Here is a 20,703-nt window from a genome sequence, read left to right on the forward strand (position 1 = left end):
TAATACAATTATTTTAATAAAATATTTTAACCTGATTTATTGCAATAATATGCCTTTCAAGTCTGTTGATGAAATATATCTTTTTTTAAGTAGCTAGCTTATCTTTATATTTAAAGTGTAGCTAACTTAGTTATTTGCTTGCTAACAAGTTAGAAAGAACAGTTGAACGGTTATGAATACACCCTCCTGTCCTTCTCCAACTGTTTGAACAACAAAGCTTGTTCACTTAGTTTAGATGTTGAAATCAAGTGGCCTACCTGGATAAGAAGATGCTTAGGCTATTTTTCTTAGAATGAGAACGAGTTGCCAATTCCTTATATAAATGCATCTTTTTATGCTTATTGTACGTTTTCTGAAACAGTTGTTTGTTCTGGAGTGGAATATTGGGAGTGTGGCAGTACCTCAGTAGTACCAGCAGATGGAGACCTAGGTCTGTGTACGTGTGATTGAGCCTTACAATAGGGTTTTCTTTTTCTTTTCTTCTGTCCACTCAGTCGTAGTAACCAAAATGTTTGCAGTACTTAACCGTCTTCTAACCTCAAGTGTGATGCCTCCCGTTTGTCGTTGGAGTTCTTGATGTCTAATTTTCAAATCACTCGAGCAGGATCGTTTTAACTGGAAATAACTTCCCAATTTCATTTTAAGTGATTCTGTATTTTATCATTAGTACATTAGTGATTGTATGACCCCCAACAAGATTAGTCAAACTTATAGCTTGGATTTTAACATTGAACCACTTGCTACTTTCATAAACGTCTATACATACAGGAACTAAAAATAAAAAACATTCAAAGCTTCAATACTAGCCCTTACGATCACATATAGCCTGTGAATTCTCAGTGGTTAAAGCGTGTCAGGTTTGGCTGTGATCAGGTGTACAATCCCATAGAGATGTCAAACTAACCTTGACCCCTCCCCCTGCTCTGTGATTGGACAGGAGGCCAAGCTGACCGACCAGCTCCCGCTCATCATCGTGTGTGACCGCTTCGACTTTGTCCACGACCTGGTCCTCTACCTGTACCGCAACAACCTGCAGAAATACATTGAGATCTACGTGCAGAAAGTAAGTCAAACACACTAGCAAGCATCTACGAGACAAGACTTGTCTACATTTCCAAAATGTACCAACTTTCAAACTTGATATTCTCAGTTTCTAACTTCAGAAACTAGATTTATTAGCGCACTCGAAAAACACCCCCACACTCAAAATGCAGTGTCCAGGAATGTGTGTGCGGGATATTGACATGTATGTGTGTTAGGTGAACCCCAGCCGTCTGCCGGTGGTGATTGGAGGGCTTCTGGACGTGGACTGTTCTGAGGACGTCATTAAGAGTCTGATCCTGGTGGTCAGAGGACAGTTCTCCACTGACGAGCTGGTGGCCGAGGTGGAGAAGAGGAACAGGTACAACAACCCCTTCTCATTAGATGGCAAAAAAGAACTCGTAGTTAGAGGGGTGAAATGTAGTTGATAGTAGCTGGTAAGTCAGCCCCAAGCTCCCAACCTCTTCAAACACCATCAGAACAACAGTGTCTTTATAACTTAGTCTTTACTATACTAGCTGTGTTATCAGTAGTAGTCAGCAGGCTCACTCTCCCTCTTTCTCTCTCCCCTCCTTTTCCTCAGGCTGAAGCTTCTCCTGCCCTGGCTGGAGGCCCGTATCCACGAGGGCTGTGAGGAGCCTGCTACCCACAATGCCCTGGCCAAGATCTACATCGACAGTAACAACAACCCTGAGCGCTTCCTGCGTGAGAACCCCTACTACGACAGCCGCGTGGTGGGCAAGTACTGTGAGAAGAGGGACCCCCACCTGGCCTGCGTGGCCTACGAGAGAGGACAGTGTGACCAGGAACTCATCAATGTCAGTAGCCTGTTCTTCCTCTCCTCTTTCATTTAGGAGAAGTTTCATATAGAATTAAATTTTTTACAGAAAGGCATTGCGTGATAAATTATCTACCTTGTTATGCATGATTTTAACCAACTGTCTTTGCTTACTACTTTCTTTGCTTACAACTCCTTACGTTCAGTATCACTGATCTGAAACCAAAGAAAGTAAACAAAGAAAGTCGGTTAAAATCATTGAACATGAAAAAGCAATACTTGGAATAGCCTACATATTAGGTTATTTCAGAATGTGAGGTGAGAGCCTGGTGGAGTAACTGTGTACTCTCTGTTTCCTCTCAGGTGTGCAACGAGAACTCCCTGTTCAAGAGTCTGTCTCGCTACCTGGTACGTCGCAGGGACCCGGACCTGTGGGCCAGCGTGCTGCTGGAGACCAACCCCTTCAGAAGACCACTCATCGACCAGGTAGGACCCCCATCTTTCTGTTACCCCTGTGCCCCTTCAGAAGACCACTCATCGACCAGGTAGGACCCCCATCTTTCTGTTACCCCTGTGCCAGCTCTGAACCAGGGTTGGGGTTGATTTCCTGATCAATTGTAAATTGACCTATGTTTTCTACGAGGATTTTTCAGTTAATTCATTGAATTTCAGTTCACTTCTTCAATTGACTCAATTGAGAGTGGAATTGGGCCGAACCCTACTGTAAACAATAAAGGAGTTTGAGGTTCATGCATCTCCTTATGACCCTGTCTGAATCTCTTTTTCCCTCACTGTCAGGTGGTGCAGACCGCCCTGTCTGAGACCCAGGACCCAGAGGAGGTGTCAGTCACAGTCAAGGCCTTCATGACTGCAGACTTGCCCAACGAACTCATTGAGCTGTTGGAGAAGATCGTACTGGATAACTCCGTCTTCAGTGAACACAGGTAACAGAGCTCTTAGTGCTCTGATACCTGTGCTCACTGTAGGCTGGGCTGTCCATTGTGTGTCTTCTCTCTCGGTCTTCTCTCCATCTTTGTCATAGTTTTCCAAATCAATCAAATCAAACTTTATTTAAAGTACATTTAAAATCGCAACACACTTTACTGTACATGTAAAGTAAACTTTACTACTTTACACATACAATTGCTGAACCTCACTACGGTGAATTCCGGGATGGTGCATGATTATATGGTGTGTTTGTGTGTCAATGCTGAGGATAGTGTGTGTGTTGATCCAGAAACCTGCAGAACCTGCTGATCCTGACGGCCATAAAGGCGGACCGTACCCGTGTGATGGAGTACATCAACCGCCTGGATAATTATGACGCCCCAGACATCGCCAACATCGCCATCAGCAACGAGCTCTTCGAGGAGGCATTTGCCATCTTCAAGAAGTTTGACGTCAACACATCCGCTGTGCAGGTTAGCGATGAACCCTAACTCCATGGAGTTGTCATATCACCCTTTTCTATCTCTCTTATGGCTGTCTCAATGTCAGTAGTCTTGTGTCGCTTGAGCTTCCGTTCCCCCTCTCCTTACGTTCAGTATCACTGATCTGAAAATATTGGACAGGTGAAAGATGGGGGAGGGGATATCAGACAGGTTTTTCCTGTTTATACTGAATTTATTATTACTTAAACTCTATGTATTTCAGTTTTTTTCTTGTTTTGAGTGGCAGCCTACGGGTACATGTTTTCTAAACTTAAAAATGTAAGTAGATAATGTACCTTTAAACCCCCCCCCCCCACCAACAAAAAAATACAACAAAAAATAAAAAGGTGGTAAAAAACAAATCTAATAAAGGAAAGGTGTTGAGAAGAGGAAGCTAGTCAACATGATTGACACTCACCGTCTGACTTCCTGTGATGTTGACTCCCCTGTTGTCTCTCCTCCCCAGGTTCTGATTGAGCACATTGGGAACCTGGACCGGGCTTATGAGTTTGCCGAGCGTTGCAACGAGCCGGCCGTGTGGAGCCAGCTGGCCAAGGCTCAGCTGCAGAAGGGCCTGGTCAAGGAGGCCATTGACTCCTACATCAAGGCTGACGACCCCTCTGCCTACATGGAGGTGGTACAGGCTGCCGACCAGAGTGGTAAGGATGGTGGGGCAGACTATAGCTGGGATAGGTGGTGGGATAATGGGCAATTAAATGGGTAAAATCAACTAAAGTCAGTGAATAGTCTGCAGAATACCCAGCTGTTTTTGGTGACTTTCTGTAATCATCATTGGCTCACTGACTGACCTCAGGATCCAAGGTACTGTAAACTCCCAGCCTCTCTTAGCTGACTAATGTTTGTTCTGGTGTGTGTGTGTGTTAGGTAACTGGGAGGACCTAGTGAAGTTTCTTCAGATGGCTCGTAAGAAGGCCCGTGAGTCCTATGTGGAGACAGAGCTTATCTTCGCCCTGGCCAAGACCAACCGCCTGGCTGAGCTGGAAGAGTTCATCAACGGACCTAACAATGCCCACATCCAACAGGTACTGTAGACAAATCAATACAACATGTACTGTACCTAATTAACTGGCCACTGAGTATGTATTCACTAGGTGACTGATAGGGGGCGCTGTTCATTGACACTCCCACTTTACAGTATTTCAATAATGTTTCAAGGACAAAAAGAAAGGTAATTTGTTTTAGTGGGCATTGTGACATAAGAACTATAAAATACTCCCATGTTTTTAATTTTCAATTTTTGAGAAATGATTGGCTTCTGTTCATTTCATACAATACTATGTGGTGTTTAAAAAAAGTACGTATTAGTGTATAATGAACAAACAAAAAAATTGACCAAAACCTGTAGCTGTTGAAATGTAAACATGTAGCTCAACTCTCTACACTACAAAGCAACACAATGTCGATTGTATAATGTAAAGCTGGAGAAGTTAATCCATTATCCCATAAATGTTCTCAATATTGCTGACCAATTTAAGCTCAATCTGGTAGAAAGTTACTCCTCCATGAAGCCAATACATAGACATTGCAATAGAGTCAAGATCACTAAATGACTCTTAGTACAAAAGCCTAAGACCAGATTCACTCGCACTATAAAAAACACTGGGTTCACCGGTGGCCTTTTTTTGTACACATTGTCATGTAGGTACTAGGCTGGCTGCTAGCTTTAACTAGATTCATTGTCAATGCACAGTATTTGTTCATCAGTTGAAAGGACTATTAGAAAATCCATAAGAACAGCAGTTCAGTTGTACATGCAGACAATACACAGACATTTGGTTACACAGTACCACAAGCTGTCAGGAGACGTCGGTCTCAGATAGAAACAGTTCATTTTGGTGCTTACATACCAAATGTTTTCCAACATGCCTTGAATTGGTGCTGGCTGCATCCATATGCCGCACATTGTGACATTGTTGGCTATTTTAATGTGGGGCTATCATTTTTTCCCTGAATAGCTTCCATTAATCAAAGCCCTGAAAGGAGGAGTAGGATTATGGTGGCCTGGTGGCTTCAAAAACTCTTATTGGCAAAGACCTGGCGTCAGCTATCCAGGTTTTTAATACCCGGTTGCATCCAATGGGTACTGTAGACCAAATTGCATACAACAGGTACTGTTACTGTAGACCAGACTGATACATTAAACAGTACAGGTTGTTGTATTCAAAGTCAATGGGAAATATAAACGGTGATGTGATTTTTCACTCCTAGTTCACCAGGAAATCATTGGTTTTCCTGAACAACTCCTTATGTAAGATGTTGATTGACATTCATACGATTCTCCTCTAAGGTCGGCGACCGCTGTTACGACGAGAAAATGTACGATGCGGCCAAGTTACTGTACAACAACGTGTCCAACTTCGGTCGCCTGGCGTCTACCCTGGTGCACCTCGGGGAGTACCAGGCGGCGGTAGACGGGGCGCGCAAGGCCAACAGCACTAGGACCTGGAAGGAGGTGTGCTTCGCTTGCGTGGATGGGAAGGAGTTCCGGCTGGCCCAGATGTGTGGCCTCCACATCGTGGTGCATGCTGACGAACTGGAGGAACTCATCAACTACTACCAGGTAAGACTGATACACACACACACACACACACACACACACACACACGACCCACTCGGTCTTGATGCACCTTATCCTCTTTGCTGCTAGGCCCTGTCAAGGGTTGTTTGTATTAAATTTGTGTGTTCAGTGTAGTCAACTTGAGAAATCCAAATTTCGTCCACCTCTCTCCACACACCTCTCTCCAATCACATTTGGTGCTTTAGAACCTCTTAATGCTTTACCTCTACAAACTCATAACCACCTTTAAACCCCCCCCCCCATGTTCAGGACCGTGCTTACTTTGAGGAGCTGATCACCATGCTGGAGGCAGCCCTGGGGCTGGAGCGGGCTCACATGGGCATGTTCACCGAGCTGGCCATCCTCTACTCCAAGTTCAAACCCCAGAAGATGAGGGAGCACCTGGAGCTCTTCTGGTCCAGAGTCAACATTCCAAAGGTTCTGCGGGCGGCGGAGCAGGCCCACCTGTGGGCGGAGCTGGTGTTCCTGTACGATAAGTACGAGGAGTTTGATAACGCCATCATCACCATGATGAACCACCCCACAGACGCCTGGAAGGAGGGCCAGTTCAAAGACATCATCACCAAGGTACCAGTCATTGCTGTGTAGGAACTATGACAAAGCTTGACTTAATGTGATATTGTTCAGTGTTTCTTTTTAAAGTACATTGAAACCTCTCAATACACGTACAATTATAAAACAAAGCACATCAACAATAGATGAAACAATTTAAAAAGTAAAATGTCAAAATTGTACATATTCATGCATATTAGCTTCTCTTCACAATACTTTCATACATGACAATCTCTCCTTTACTCTCTTTCCTGTGACTGTGTAGGTGGCCAACGTGGAGCTGTATTACAAAGCAACTCAGTTCTATTTGGAGTTCAAGCCGTTGTTACTGAATGACCTGCTCATAGTGCTGTCACCCAGACTGGACCACTCCCGTGCTGTCAACTTCTTCAGCAAGGTGAGACAAGCTCTCTGTCCCCCCTATCTGCCAACACAGGAAACTGAAGCATTGATACCTTTTATAGTAGTTACTCTAAGACTGTGAATGAGTATGTATAGTAGTGCACTCTGCTTAAAGTGAATGCAGTTCTAGTAATCAACGGTGTGTGTGTGTGTGTGGTCCAGGTGAAACAGCTGCCCCTGGTCAAGCCCTACCTGCGCTCAGTACAGAACCACAACAACAAGTCTGTCAATGAAGCACTTAGCAACCTTTTCATCACAGAGGAGGACTATCAGGTTTGTGGTCAATGTTTTTTGTTGGTTGTTACATTGTCAAACAAGGAAGACAGACACATTTTCCATTGAATACTTTTTTTTTTTTATGCAGGACTAGGCTTAAAGGGATACTTAGGGCCTCATTGACAAAATCCTTTTCTACTTTCCCAGTCAGATTAACTCGTGGACACCCTTTTCTCTGCGTGCAGGTTGAAGGAAGTTGCTACGTAGTGTTAGCACAATGACTTTAAGTCTAGGATAACTGCTAGCATGCTAGTAGATGCCATAGACTTCCAGTCATTGCGTTAATTCTAGTTATTATTAGCTCGTGAAACTACCTCTTAACAACCTTCATAATGGATGCAGGCACATACAAATGGTATCCATGAGTTGATCTGACTCTGGGGAAGTAGATAAAAGGATACTTATTATTGCCAAAATAAGTATCCCTTTAATCTGGGTCTTGGGAACTGGCTCTATATACAGTATAACAATTTCTATTACCTTGTTTACTTGAAACCAGTGTTTGTTTTTTGCCTCACTGAACAACAAAGTTACTCCTTCCTCATCCTTTCTTCCCTCCGTGGTCTCAGGCTCTGAGGACGTCTATAGATGCCTATGACAACTTCGACAACATCTCACTGGCCCAGCGCCTGGAGAAACACGAGCTGATGGAGTTCAGGAGAATCGCTGCGTACCTCTTCAAGGGTAACAACCGCTGGAAACAGAGTGTGGAGCTCTGCAAGAAGGACAGACTCTACAAGGTAATCATTCATTCCCTGCTTACAAGGCTTGTTTCTCCTTAGACTGCCATTCACTGGGGAAAGTGCCATTGTCATTTAATGTAATTTGTTACGAGAGAGGTGGATAATGTGAATTTTTTTCTGGTAAGGTTAGTGGTTAAGATGATTGTTGGTGTACTTTGTTGCAAATCAGAAATTCCCAATGGGTTATTAAAGTTATGCCTAGGTGGAATAAGTCCTATACTTTCTAGGCATTACTAGATTGCGCCACACCTGCCACTTTGTCTTGGTATCTACCTTCCCCTCTCATGTATCAACTCACCTCTCCTGATCTTGAACCACCTCCTCATAGTTCCCATTTCCCTCCAGGATGCCATGCAGTACGCGTCAGAGTCCAAGGACACAGAGCTGGCTGAGGAGCTGCTGGGCTGGTTCCTGACAGAGGACAAGAAGGAGTGCTTTGCCGCCTGCCTTTTCACCTGCTACGACCTGCTGAGGCCAGACGTGGTGCTGGAGACCGCCTGGAAGCACAACATCATGGACTTCTCCATGCCCTACTTCATCCAGGTCATGAGAGAGTACCTCTCCAAGGTGGGTGGCTGTTTGGACTTGGCTAGGTGGAGTGTTGAGTGGGCTAAGCCAAATCAGGCATGGTGGTTTTATTCTATGGGTCCAAGGGTTGTGTTCATTAAGGCACGCAACGGAAAATGTCAGTTTTATTCCATTTGGTGGCTAATGAACATGACCCAGGTCCGCTTTCAGAGGTAGTTGGGTGAACTTTCCCCTGGTCATTGATCTAGGGTCAGTTAGGAATGTCTTACCCCAAAAGGTTAAAGCGGCAATCAGCAGTTGAAACAACAACAAATGAAGTCCCCGCCCCTGTTTTGCTAAAAGCTGAGGGATGGGTCTGGAGAAATGTAACCACTCTAAAATTCATAGACAGAGCTATGGATGCAAGGACTGACAACAAAATCAGTTTTAACCATGTTTTGAGGTTATATGTTTACATTTACTTTGTTTACAAACATTGGAGTAAAACAAACTGATATTGTGTTCTGATGGGGTATGACAGTTGAACTAAGCTCATGAAGCATTTAAGTTATATTCTTCACAAATCAATTGGTACACATTGTTAATTTTTAAGTCCAAAAAGGATGCAGCAACTGCTGATTGCCCCTTTAAGGTTAGGATTGAGTGAAAATAAGCTGATCCTAAATTCCATTGTCCACTTTTACCCAAAGCCATCCAAACACACTGTGCATTGATCTTCTGTTACAGTCAACTGCTTTGAGCAGTTTGCCATGTTTGAAACGCCACGTAGCTAGTTAGCAGCACAATACCTTATTTTTTTATGGCAAGTTCAGTTTCTACCAGAGATTCTTCAATGATTCCTTTAGAAGTCAGTCCAGCAGTCTAGACTTCGCAGCATGTGTGTCGTAATAGAAATATAATTACTGAAATCAGTAGAATATTCTATTTAGAATATAATTATATTATGTGTGGCATGCCAGTAGACTCAATAGGAAGAGTTATTTATTTCGTTTTTCGATCAACTTCTCTTTTTATTTTTAGTGCCTTGTCTCTTCTGTTTGTCTGAGTTTGATAAAGCTAAACAAACCTCGGCTCCGATGCCTTATACTCACGCCATTAGTTTGAATTTCCCCTCTTTTGTTAACCGTTTTACAGCTTTTTTGTTAACCCTTTCCATATCAGACAGTAATTGATTTTTTTTTTTAATGCTCTGACAAATTAAACGGCATCATCTGAAATTAAAATGTAATTTTAGTACAGTACAAGTGTCTTGTTGATGCATTGTTTCAAGGTGGTGTCCCCTCTGCTTTGAAACGATCTTTAGTTCCTCTCTCGAGTCCAATTGTTTGTTACCTTGTCATTGATATTAAGTGCCAAGTAAGTGGAGCTCGTCATTGGATGCTGCATGTGGGACTGCTGTGACTTGAGCATGTCTGTCTGCACACCTCAACCACAGCCATATTTATCGCTCTATCTATAGTACCAGTCAAAAGTTTGGACATACCTACTCATTCAATGTTTATTCTTTATTTTTACTATTTTCTACATTGACCTCAAAACTATGAAATAACACATGGAATTATGTAGTAACCAAAACAGTGTTAAATCAAAATATATTTGATTTTCTTCAAAGTAGCCACCCTTTGCCTTGATGACGGCTTTGCATTCTCTCAACCAGCTTCACCTGGAATGCTTTTCCAACAGTCTTGAAGGAGTTCCCACATGCTTAGCACTTGTTGGCTGCTTTTCCTTCACTCTGCGGTCCAACTCATCCCAAACCATCTCAATTGGGTTGAGGCCGGGTGATTGTGGAGGCCAGGTCATCTGATGCAGCACTCCATCACTCCCCTCCTTGGTCAAATAGCCCTTACACAGCCTGGAGGTGTGTTGGGTCATTGTCCTGTTGAAAAACAAATGATAGTCCCACTAAGCGCAAACCAGATGGAATGGCGTATCGCTGCGGAATGCTGGTTAAGTTTGCCTTGAATTCTAAATAAATCACTGGCAGTGTCACCAGCACCTCCTTCATGCTCCACGGTGGGAACCACACATGCGGAGATCATCCGTTCACCTACTCTGCATCTCACAAAGACACAGCGGTTGGAACCAAAAATCTCAAATTTGGACACATCAGACCAAAGGACAGATTTCCACCGGTCTAATATCCATTGCTCGTGTTTCTTGGCCCAAGCAAATCTCTTCTTCTTATTGGTGTCCTTTAGTAGTGTTTTCTTTGCAGCACTTTGACCATGAAGGTCTGATTGACGCAGTCTCCTCTGAACAGATGATGTTGATTTCTGTTACTTGAACTCTGAAGCATTTATTTGGTCTGCAATTTGAGGCTGGTAACTCTAATGAACTTATCCTCTGCAGCTGCGGTAACTGCGGTAACTCTGGTTTCCAGTCCTGACCTTTCAACCCACTAAAGCACCCTTGATGCCCCAAGAGTGTCTGAGAGGAAAGTTAATTTGGTAGAATAAGTTGGAACGCCTTTTAATGAACTCCGTCTTGAGTCTCCTCATACTGCCGGCACATAGTTAAGACCTCCTTTCAAAAAGGACTACAAACCAGTTGTAGACTGCATTTAACCATAGTACTAAATCTGAGACAATAAATTAATTATTGTTTATGAAGAGAATGCAGTTTTTTCTAAATGTTTTAGAAATTACACATTTTGTAGTGATGACATTTATATATACTGCTCAAAAAAATAAAGGGAACACTTAAACAACACAATGTAACTCCAAGTCAATCACACTTCTTTGAAATCAAACTGTCCACTTAGGAAGCAACACTGATTGACATTAAATTTCACATGCTGTTGTGCAAATGGAATAGACAACAGGTGGAAATTATAGGCAATTAGCAAGACACCCCCAATAAAGGAGTGGTTCTGCAGGTGGTGACCACAGACCACTTCTCAGTTCCTATGCTTCCTGGCTGATGTTTTGGTCACTTTTGAATGCTGGCGGTGCTTTCACTCTAGTGGTAGCATGAGACGGAGTCTACAACCCACACAAGTGGCACAGGTAGTGCAGCTCATCCAGGATGGCACATCAATGGGAGCTGTGGCAAGAAGGTTTGCTGTGTCTGTCAGCGTAGTGTCCAGAGCATGGAGGCGCTACCAGGAGACAGGCCAGTACATCAGGAGACGTGGAGGAGGCCGTAGGAGGGCAACAACCCAGCAGCAGGACTGCTACCTCCGCCTTTGTGCAAGGAGGAGCAGGAGAAGCACTGCCAGAGCCCTGCAAAATGACCTCCAGCAGGCCACAAATGTGCATGTGTGTGCTCGAACGGTCAGAAACAGACTCCATGAGGGTGGTATGAGGGCCCGACGTCCACAGGTGGGGGTTGTGCTTTACAGCCCAACACCGTGCAGGACGTTTGGCATTTGCCAGAGAACACCAAGATTGGCAAATTCGCCACTGGCGCCCTGTGCTCTTCACAGATGAAAGCAGGTCCACACTGAGCACATGTGACAGACGTGACAGAGTCTGGAGACGCAGTGGAGAACGTTCTGCTGCCTGCAACATCCTCCAGCATGACCGGTTTGGCGGTGGGTCAGTCATGGTGTGGGGTGGCATTTCTTTGGGGGGCCGCACAGCCCTCCATGTGCTCGCCAGAGGTAGCATGACTGCCATTAGGTACCGAGATGAGATCCTCAGACCCCCTTGTGAGACCATATGCTGGTGCGGTTGGCCCTGGGTTCCTCCTAATGCAAGACAATGCAAGACAATGCTAGACCTTATGTGGCTGGAGTGTGTCAGCAGTTCCTGCAAGAGGAAGGCATTGATGCTATGGACTGGCCTGCCCGTTCCCCAGACCTGAATCCAATTGAGCACATCTGGGACATAATGTCTCGCTCCATCCACCAACGCCACGTTGCACCACAGACTGTCCAGGAGTTGGCGGATGCTTTAGTCCAGGTCTGGGAGGAGATCCCTCAGGAGACCATCCGCCACCTCATCAGGAGCATGCCCAGGCGTTGTAGGGAGGTCATACAGGCACGTGGAGGCCACACACACTACTGAGCCTCATTTTGACTTGTTTTAAGGACATTACATCAAAGTTGGATCAGCCTGTAGTGTGGTTTTCCACTTTAATTTTGAGTGTGACTCCAAATCCAGACCTCCATGGGTTGATAAATTGGATTTCCATTGATTTATTTTTGTGTGATTTTGTTGTCAGCACATTCAACTATGTAAAGAAAAAAGTATTTAATAAGATTATTTCATTCATTCAGATCTAGGATGTGTTGTTTAAGTGTTCCCTTTATTTTTTTGGAGCAGTGTATTTACGTAATAAGCCCTGAGGTATATGACCAATATACCACGGCTAAGGGCTCTAATGCACGACGCATCGCGGACTGCCTGGATACAGCCCTTAGCTGTGGTATATTGGTCTTATAACACAAACCCTCGGTGCCTTATTGCGATTATAAACTGGTTACCAATGTAATTAAAGCAGTAAATAGTACTTCTTTGTCATACCCATGGTTTATTCTCTGATACCACGGCTTTCAGTCAACCAGCATTCAGGGCTCGAACCACTTACAATTAAAACTTTGTCATGTTTATACTGAAGTATTGACAGTGAAGTACCCCTTGCGCTGCAGTATTAGAAGCTGAGCAAAAAAAATCTGCCTAAGTACATTTTTCGCAGGCAGTAACTGGAAAGTGCATTCCTTCAGACTTTTACACTGTATCTAGGAGAATATGTACTGTATGTTTAGTTTCTTCAGAAAGTATTCACACCCCTTGACCTTTTCCACATTTGTTACAAATTGGGATTAAAATGGATTTAAGTCTTAACGATCTACACAATTTATTTTTAAAGATGAATAAAAAATAAAACTAAATTAGATTAGTTTAGAATCACCTTTGGCAAAAATTACATCTGAGTCTTCTTCGGTAAATCTAAGAGCTTTGCACACCTGGATTGTACAATATTTCCACATTATTCTTCAAGCTCTGGTTGATCATTGTCATACGGCCGCTTTCATGTCAAAACTGTAACTAAGCCACTCGGGAACATTCAATGTCATCTTGGTAAGCAACTCCAGTGTATATTTGGTCTTATGTTTTAGGTTATTATCCTTTGAAAGGTGACTTCATCTCCCATTGTCTGTTGGAAAGTAGACTGAACCAGCTTTTCCTCTAGAATTTTGCCTGTGCTTTATCCTAAAGAACTCCCTAGTCCTTGCCGATGACTAGCATACACATAACATGATGCAGCCACCTCCATGCTTTAAAATATGAAGAGTGGGGACTCCGTGACGTGTTGGATTTGCCCCAAACATAATGCTTTGTATTCAGGACAAAGTAAATTTCTTAGCAGTATTATTTTAGTGCCTTATTGCATACAGGATGCATGTTTTGGAATATTTGTATTCCTTTTCACTCCATCATTTAGGTTAGTAGTGTGGAGTAACTGTAGTTGATCCATCCTGTTTTCTCCTATTACAGCCATTAAACTGTAACTGTTTCAAATTCACCGTTGTCCTCATGGTGAAATCCCTGAGTGGTTTCCTACCTCTCCAGCAACTGAGTTAGGAAGGACGCCTGTGTGTTTGTCGTGACCGGGTGTATTGATATATCATCCAAAGTATAATTAATAACTTCACCATGCTCAAAGGGATGTACAATGTCTGCTTTATTTTGACCCATCTACCAATAGGTGCCCTTCTTCGCGAGGCATTGGAAAACTTCCCTAGTCTTTGTGGTTGAAATTCACTACTCGACTGAGGGACCTTAACAGATACGTGTGTGTGGGTGGGTGGGCAACTAATCATACATTTTTTTTAAATAAATCTTATCCACTATTGTGAATCCATATAACTTGTGACTTGCTTGTTATGCACATTTTTACTACTGAATGTATTTAGACTTGCAATAACAAAGGGGTTGTATGCTTATTGATTTTATTTGTATTGTGTGTAGATCAGTGGCACAATGTGGAAAAAGTCAAGGGGTGTGAATACCTTCTGAAGGCAATGTTTGTTTGTGTGAGAAACGGGTAATGGTACCTACCTTTTGGAAATGTTCTCTGGTTTTAAAATATGCATGTGATAAGAGGCCATGCCATTGACTAGCTAGGAGACATTGCTGTTGGCTGTGCCTTGCTGTTGGTTGATGGGAATAGGAGTCCTTGAGTGGCTGGACTACAAATCATCCCAAGCTTTCACTCCCTCTGCTCTATAGTACTTATGCCTCTTTCATGCACACTTCTAACCAACTGTAGCATGTTGCTCTTCTCCTTTCAATGAAGCCTTGGCTTGTTGGGATTTTGTGGGAAGAGATTTACTAATGTTCCTAACAAGAAGTATGGAGGGAATTAAACCCACTTTAAACACAGAAGCACAGCTAAACATAGTGAACAAAAGAAGAAAAAGGGGATGTATTAACTTGCACAAAATGCATCTTGCCTCTGACCGCAACTTTCAAATACAATTAAGTTTTCTTCCTAACAACGTTTGGAAAGCTGCTATTTTTACTGCTATGCTTAAAACGTCACTCCCAGGATTGGAGTTAGTGGGCTGATATTGACAAGCTATGAACTAAGTATGTTCGATTTATGAGGAAGGTTGAATGGTTCCTAAATAAATCTGTGAAAATACCATCGGGAAGTTGGCATTCCTACTTCAGAATAGCTTTTGTAGGCCTGATTCTTCATACTTGATATCCATAGCAATGTTTATCTATACCTGAAAACTTCCAAGTACAAATTGGTGGCTGAATGGAGGGACCAAAGTCAATTGAGTCCTTTTCTAGTCACGCATATCTTAATGCAAATTTTTCTTCACTAGTTTTAAATGTGTGATGAAGAGGCAGCTCACAGCAGGCTTGTATGTGTTAAATGAAAATCTCCTAAAATGTACACACTTTACACACCGGGAACGGTCCTGTCCAACAATCACTTAACATTAAGTTAACTAAATGAAAGAAGAGTCAATGAATGAAGACTTTTCCAGCACATCTAGTCTCCTAAAGCCTGCCTGCTTGTAGCTGTGTTTCATTGTGTTCTTTCTGACCTCTATTCCAGGTGGACAAGCTGGAGACCTCAGAGTCCCTACGGAAAGAGGAGGAGCAGGCGACAGAGACACAACCCATCGTCTATGGTAAGTACCTCACGCATCATTCACTACCAGTGTTGGGTGTACCGTGTTAACAAAAGTATCAACTCAAATTTTATTGGTCACATACACATGGTTAGCAGATAATGCAAGTGTAGCGAAATGCTTGTGCTTCTAGTTCCGACAGTGCAGTAATATCTAACAAATTCACAACGACTACCTTATACACACAAATGTAAAGGGATGAATAAGAATATGTACATATAAATATGGATGAGCGATGGCCGTGCGGCATAGGCAAGATGCAGTATATACATATGAGATGAGTAATGTGGGATATGTAGACATTATTAAAGTGGCGTTATTTAAAGCTGGTCTGCACATGAGGCTAGGGATGCCGCCTGGGCCGGCCACCTTGCTGCGAGGGTTAACATGTTTAAATTATTTTCTCACGTTGGCCACGGTGAAGGAGAGTCCAGACTTTGGTAGCGGGCTGTGTCAGTGGCACTGTATTGTCCTCAAAGCGAGCAAAGAAGTTGTTTAATTTGTCTGTGAGCAAGACGTCGATGTCCGCGACGGGTATGGTTTCTTTTTGTAATCCGTGATTTGCTGTAGACCCTGCGACACGCGTCTCGTATTTGAGCCGTTGAATTGCGACTCTACTTTGTCTCGTTTGATTGCCTTGGAGGGAGTAGCTACACTGTTTGTATTCGGTCATATTTCCGGTCGCCTTACCATGATTAAAAGCGGTGGTCGTACTTTCAGTTTTGCGCGAATGCTGCCATCAATCTACGGTTTCTGGTAAGGGAAGGTTTTAATAGTCACAGTGGATACAACACCACCGATGCACTTGCTAATAAACTCGCTCACAGAGTCAGCGTATACATCAATGTTATTGTCTGAGGCTACCCGGAACATATCCCAGTCCACGTGATTGAAGCAATCTTGAAGCGTGGAATCCGATTGGTCAGACCAGCATTGGCTGGACCTGAGCACGGTTGTTTCCTGTTTTAGTATCTGTCTATATGCGGGGAGCAACGGTCAGATTTGCCTAAGGGAGGGCGGGGGAGGGCTTTGTATGCATCGTGGAAGTTAGAGTAGCAATGGTCCAGAATGCGACCAGCCCGTGTCGCGCATTCGATATGCTGATAGAATTTAGTAAGCCTTGTTCTCAGATTAGCTTTGTTAAAATCCCCAGCTACAATAAAAGTTCTTTCAGGGCCGTCGAGGTATCTGCTTGGGGGGGATATACATGGCTGTGACTATAATCGAAGAGAATTCGCTTGGTCGATAATGTGGTCGGCATTTGATTGAAAGGAATTCTAAGTCAGGTGATTATGTTACATAATCAATCACTTTCATGGGTAATGGAGTAAAGTAACACGTAACCTTTTCAGAATCTTCTCTCTACCGGGTGTGTTTCCATGATTCAACTTGTTTCCTCATTTAGTTCTCAAAGTGAGTGGAGAAGGGTGTTTGGAGAAATGTCATGGCAGCAGCCGTCCATAGAAATGTGTAGAGGGTGCACCATTGATCGGTTCTGTGATAGCAACGCCCCATAGAGGGCTTTTCTGTGTAGTGGCAAGTGTGTCCTCTATACATCTCTATGGGGCCGTGTAAGTGCGGTCTATAACCAGAAAGAGTCAATCTGTACAGTCGTATTTTAAAGTAACATTAACTGATCAACACACTTAAGCGGCGACCATGTACAGCTGTTCACACTGACAAATAGTCCAGAGAGATGACTCATTACCCAGTCTTTTGTACGGCAAGTAGTAAAGTTTTGACTCAAAGACAAAAAGTAAAGAGAAATGTATAAAATGTCAAGTACATTTTTTGGGGGGTGTTTATTGGTGACATGCATGTGTATAGGGCTGTCTCTGAATCACAATTTTGAGATTCGTATCAGTTCCTGTGTCAAAACGCTGGTATTTTTCCTCCTAATAGGCCCTGATCATTTAAAATGCTGAGCCAACATGTTTTCAGCACTTTTTTTCTGTCCATAACTGATCAAAACTCACTTCCTTGTCCCTCTGCAGCAGAAAGGCTATAGTCAAGTGAACAACACATTTTAAGCGTCCTTGTGGTCCAGTGGTTAGTACGTCTGACTTTGACATATGCCAGAGTCAACATTGGTTTGAATCTGGCCCACTGCCCTTAGACTCAATCTCTCCAGTCTCTCTGTTCTATAAAAAAACTGAAAAAATATGAAAGGAGGATTGCCCCCACTCCTTCCTTGGCACTCTGGAATGTTGACAGTTGCGCTGTGTCTTGTACGCCATGCTAAAACAATTTTGTGAATGAGTAAACATATCAAATCTGAATAGATTCTAATCTAATACATGTGTAACTCTCTCCTCCAGGCACACCCCAGCTGATGCTGACTGCTGGCCCCAGTGTGCCCGTACCCCCCCAGCAGGCCTATGGCTATGGTTACCAGGCCCCTGCGGGCTATCCCCAGGCCCCTCAGGCACAGCCAGGCTTCGGCTACAGCATGTGAAGGCCCTTCTCGTCCGGAGCAAGCCTGGAGCCCATCCCTCCATCTCTCTTCCCCCCCCCCCCCCCCCACTCAGCTCAGTCCTTCACCAGCCATTACCATCTACTCACAACATACAGGGGATTCCAACAAGCAGTTATTACTGTTTTAATTATCGTTTTCCTTTTTGTCATGAAGGACTCAATTTCATTTCCATTGTCAAAGAAAAGAAAAGGATTGGATGACAAGGATTTTTTTCCCACATTCCATTATATTTACTAATGTAATTCGTCCATTTTTTTTTTATGTACAATGAGGGGGCTTGTGGGAAGAGCGAGTCCTTAATAAAGGTCTGTTGTGACGCATCTGATTTGCACTCTGTAGTGAGAAGAAACTCATTTAGATGTGTGAGCAGCTTGTTCTGTCAGTCTGTAAAATGCATTTAATTATTGTATATTCAGAAACGAAAGTTACAATGTTCTTCTATATTTGAACACGACTGCCGCTTCCATGAACCACAAACCAACTAGAAACACTACGTACAATACCAGTAATGACCTACACAGGGTTGAAGGGGTTGTGTAGCTCTAGAGAGAAAGAATTTGATTTTAAAATGCATACAGACATGATTTCCAAAAGTGAGTTTTATCCTTCTCATCCCAAGCATATGCACGTTCTCCAGTCAGACCGTGCAGTGTAGAGATGGACTCTGCTGCGTATAACAAACCTTTCCTTTCCTCGTGCTGTAAAGAGTGCTCTTGTGTGGGACCATTCCATTTAGGAGGGATTGATTGCTAGAATTAAAGAAGCCCTGTTCTTCAGTTCAGTTAGACCTATGTGTTTTACTAACTAACCACACCTTGCACCCTGCTCCAGGTCATTGTTCTGGAGTGTACAGAAGAGAGAATATAAAACATAATAGCCTCTGTCCTGCCAGGTTCTTTTTCTTTCTTTGGTTGTGTCCAAAATGGCACCCTATTCCCTATATAGTGAACTACTTTTGACCAGGGCCCATAGGGGTTTTGCACTATGTAGGGAATAGGGTGCCATTTGGGACACAGGCTTTCAGTTTGCCCTCTGATCTAATTAATCACAGGACTGTGGTAATTTGGTATTTTTATCGAAGGCTTGCGTGTATACAAAGACATTAATCTGCCCTATACTCTCTAAAAACAAATGACTTTAGATTTAAGCGTGCACTTAAATAGATTGTGCAGAATCTGGATTATGATGAATGAAATGGCGATTTTCTTTTCCACATAAAATAAAGGCTTCTTGTTTGTCAAGAAAAGTTGGGTCAAGTCTCGTTCCCTTAACTTTGTTTTGTCAGACTAACACACATCGACCGTTCGCAGTAGATCACGTGCTGGGTGTCAATGATTGGTGGCGACTGAAGATTTAGAATATATACGGCCATCCGCTGTGCGCGGTCGACATTTGTGATGGTCTCTTACATCTTATGAACCTTCTCATCAAGGCATCCGGTAGGGAAAATCCATATCACTCCATATGTACAAGCCAGTGCTCAAATGTGTTTGGGGTAGTTTAAGCACAGCCAAAGTGAACTGTATGCCTATTGGGTCGGTGTATCAGTTACTGCTAGAATGCCAGTCTTGAATCTGTATGATGTTCAAAAGTAACCTATTCTATTAGGGGTTAAGAGTACCGCAGTATGAGTCATAACCCATAAAACCTAGAGGTCAAACAGGGAAATGGTTCCAATTTGTTTTTCCACCATTCGTTTTTTCCATAGGGGATTTTAGAAACACAGTTTCGTGTAGGCTTACCCTGGTGTGACCTTTTGATAAGTTACCTTGTCCTAGAGATTTTCACTTATCAATATTCACCTGTATTTACCCCCCGACTGCCGAATCGAGGCAAAGGTAAGAATCTTGGTATTAACTATAATGTAGTAATGAATCAATGTCTTAGTTCAGAATTATCCATCTTCGGTCTTGTGCAAGTTTTAAATTGACTACCTGTCAGCTAGAGATGTGCAGCAGCTTGCAGAGATTTGTATGTCCACTGATGCTAATTAGTGTTTTCAAATCAATAAATGGAGTCAAATATATTGATAACAATGTAAATCTCTTGGACAAGGTGACTTATAAAAATGTCATGGTAAACCTACCCAAAACACAGCCCTTATTTGAAGTGTTTCTAAAATCCCCTATGGGAAAAACAATTGGAACCATTTCCCTATTCGACCGCTAGGTTTTATGGGTATTATGACACCGCTGTGGGGCGCATTTCCGACCCAAGTTAAGCGGCATAAATGGAACATCTCTACGTGTATCCTGACCTTGAACTTCGTTTGGGGTGGAGCTTAAATAAATAAAAATGTGGCGGCAGTGTGTCTCTAGACACGCCATATTCTGACCTTGACTTAATTCTCCTAATAATGCACGAGGAAACATGAATAAGGTCTAGCGACCCTGTCGGTTCCGAGAGGAAAAAGCTTTTTTTATTTATTTTTTACCCCAGATAGAAATAACACCATTGTCAATGCACTATAATTTACAACTTGATAAGAGATGAAAGTAAATGAGTAATCCGTTTGGAAAATGGAATTGTAAATATGACAAACTATACCGAATAAAAAAAACTCAACATGCAACAATTTCAAATATTTTACTGACAGTTCATAAGGAAATCAGTCAATTGAAATAAAGTCATTAGGCCCTAATCTACAGATTTCACATGACTGGGAATACAGGTATGTATTGGTGGTATCTGTTGGTTACCGATACCTTTCAAAAATAAAAGGTAGGGACGTGGATCAGAAAGCCAGTCAGTAGCTGGTGTGACCACCACCAGCAGATAGAGT

The 20,703-nt window shown here is 42.9% G+C and overlaps 1 protein-coding gene across 1 annotated transcript in view; it reads left to right on the top strand.

Annotated features, from left to right (window-relative positions):
* Positions 1 to 19,167, top strand: part of LOC106567969 (clathrin heavy chain 1) — a 68,786-nt gene extending 49,619 nt beyond the window's left edge. Inside the window, exons 15-30 of the mRNA XM_014137896.3 lie at positions 938 to 1,063; positions 1,260 to 1,402; positions 1,625 to 1,859; positions 2,183 to 2,305; positions 2,618 to 2,763; positions 3,057 to 3,240; positions 3,716 to 3,908; positions 4,135 to 4,292; positions 5,558 to 5,830; positions 6,098 to 6,415; positions 6,666 to 6,797; positions 6,965 to 7,075; positions 7,648 to 7,818; positions 8,167 to 8,388; positions 15,370 to 15,445; positions 17,764 to 19,167. Of these exons, the coding sequence (XP_013993371.1) occupies positions 938 to 1,063; positions 1,260 to 1,402; positions 1,625 to 1,859; positions 2,183 to 2,305; positions 2,618 to 2,763; positions 3,057 to 3,240; positions 3,716 to 3,908; positions 4,135 to 4,292; positions 5,558 to 5,830; positions 6,098 to 6,415; positions 6,666 to 6,797; positions 6,965 to 7,075; positions 7,648 to 7,818; positions 8,167 to 8,388; positions 15,370 to 15,445; positions 17,764 to 17,900 (2,748 nt within the window). The 3' untranslated portion in view covers positions 17,901 to 19,167. The remainder of the gene's footprint in view (positions 1 to 937; positions 1,064 to 1,259; positions 1,403 to 1,624; positions 1,860 to 2,182; positions 2,306 to 2,617; positions 2,764 to 3,056; positions 3,241 to 3,715; positions 3,909 to 4,134; positions 4,293 to 5,557; positions 5,831 to 6,097; positions 6,416 to 6,665; positions 6,798 to 6,964; positions 7,076 to 7,647; positions 7,819 to 8,166; positions 8,389 to 15,369; positions 15,446 to 17,763) is intronic.
* Positions 19,168 to 20,703: the final 1,536 nt, after the last annotated feature.

The sequence above is a fragment of the Salmo salar genome, chromosome 13 (assembly GCF_965601325.2).
Source record: "Salmo salar chromosome 13, fSalSal1, whole genome shotgun sequence".
In the NCBI taxonomy this organism is placed as follows: Eukaryota; Metazoa; Chordata; class Actinopteri; order Salmoniformes; family Salmonidae; genus Salmo; species Salmo salar.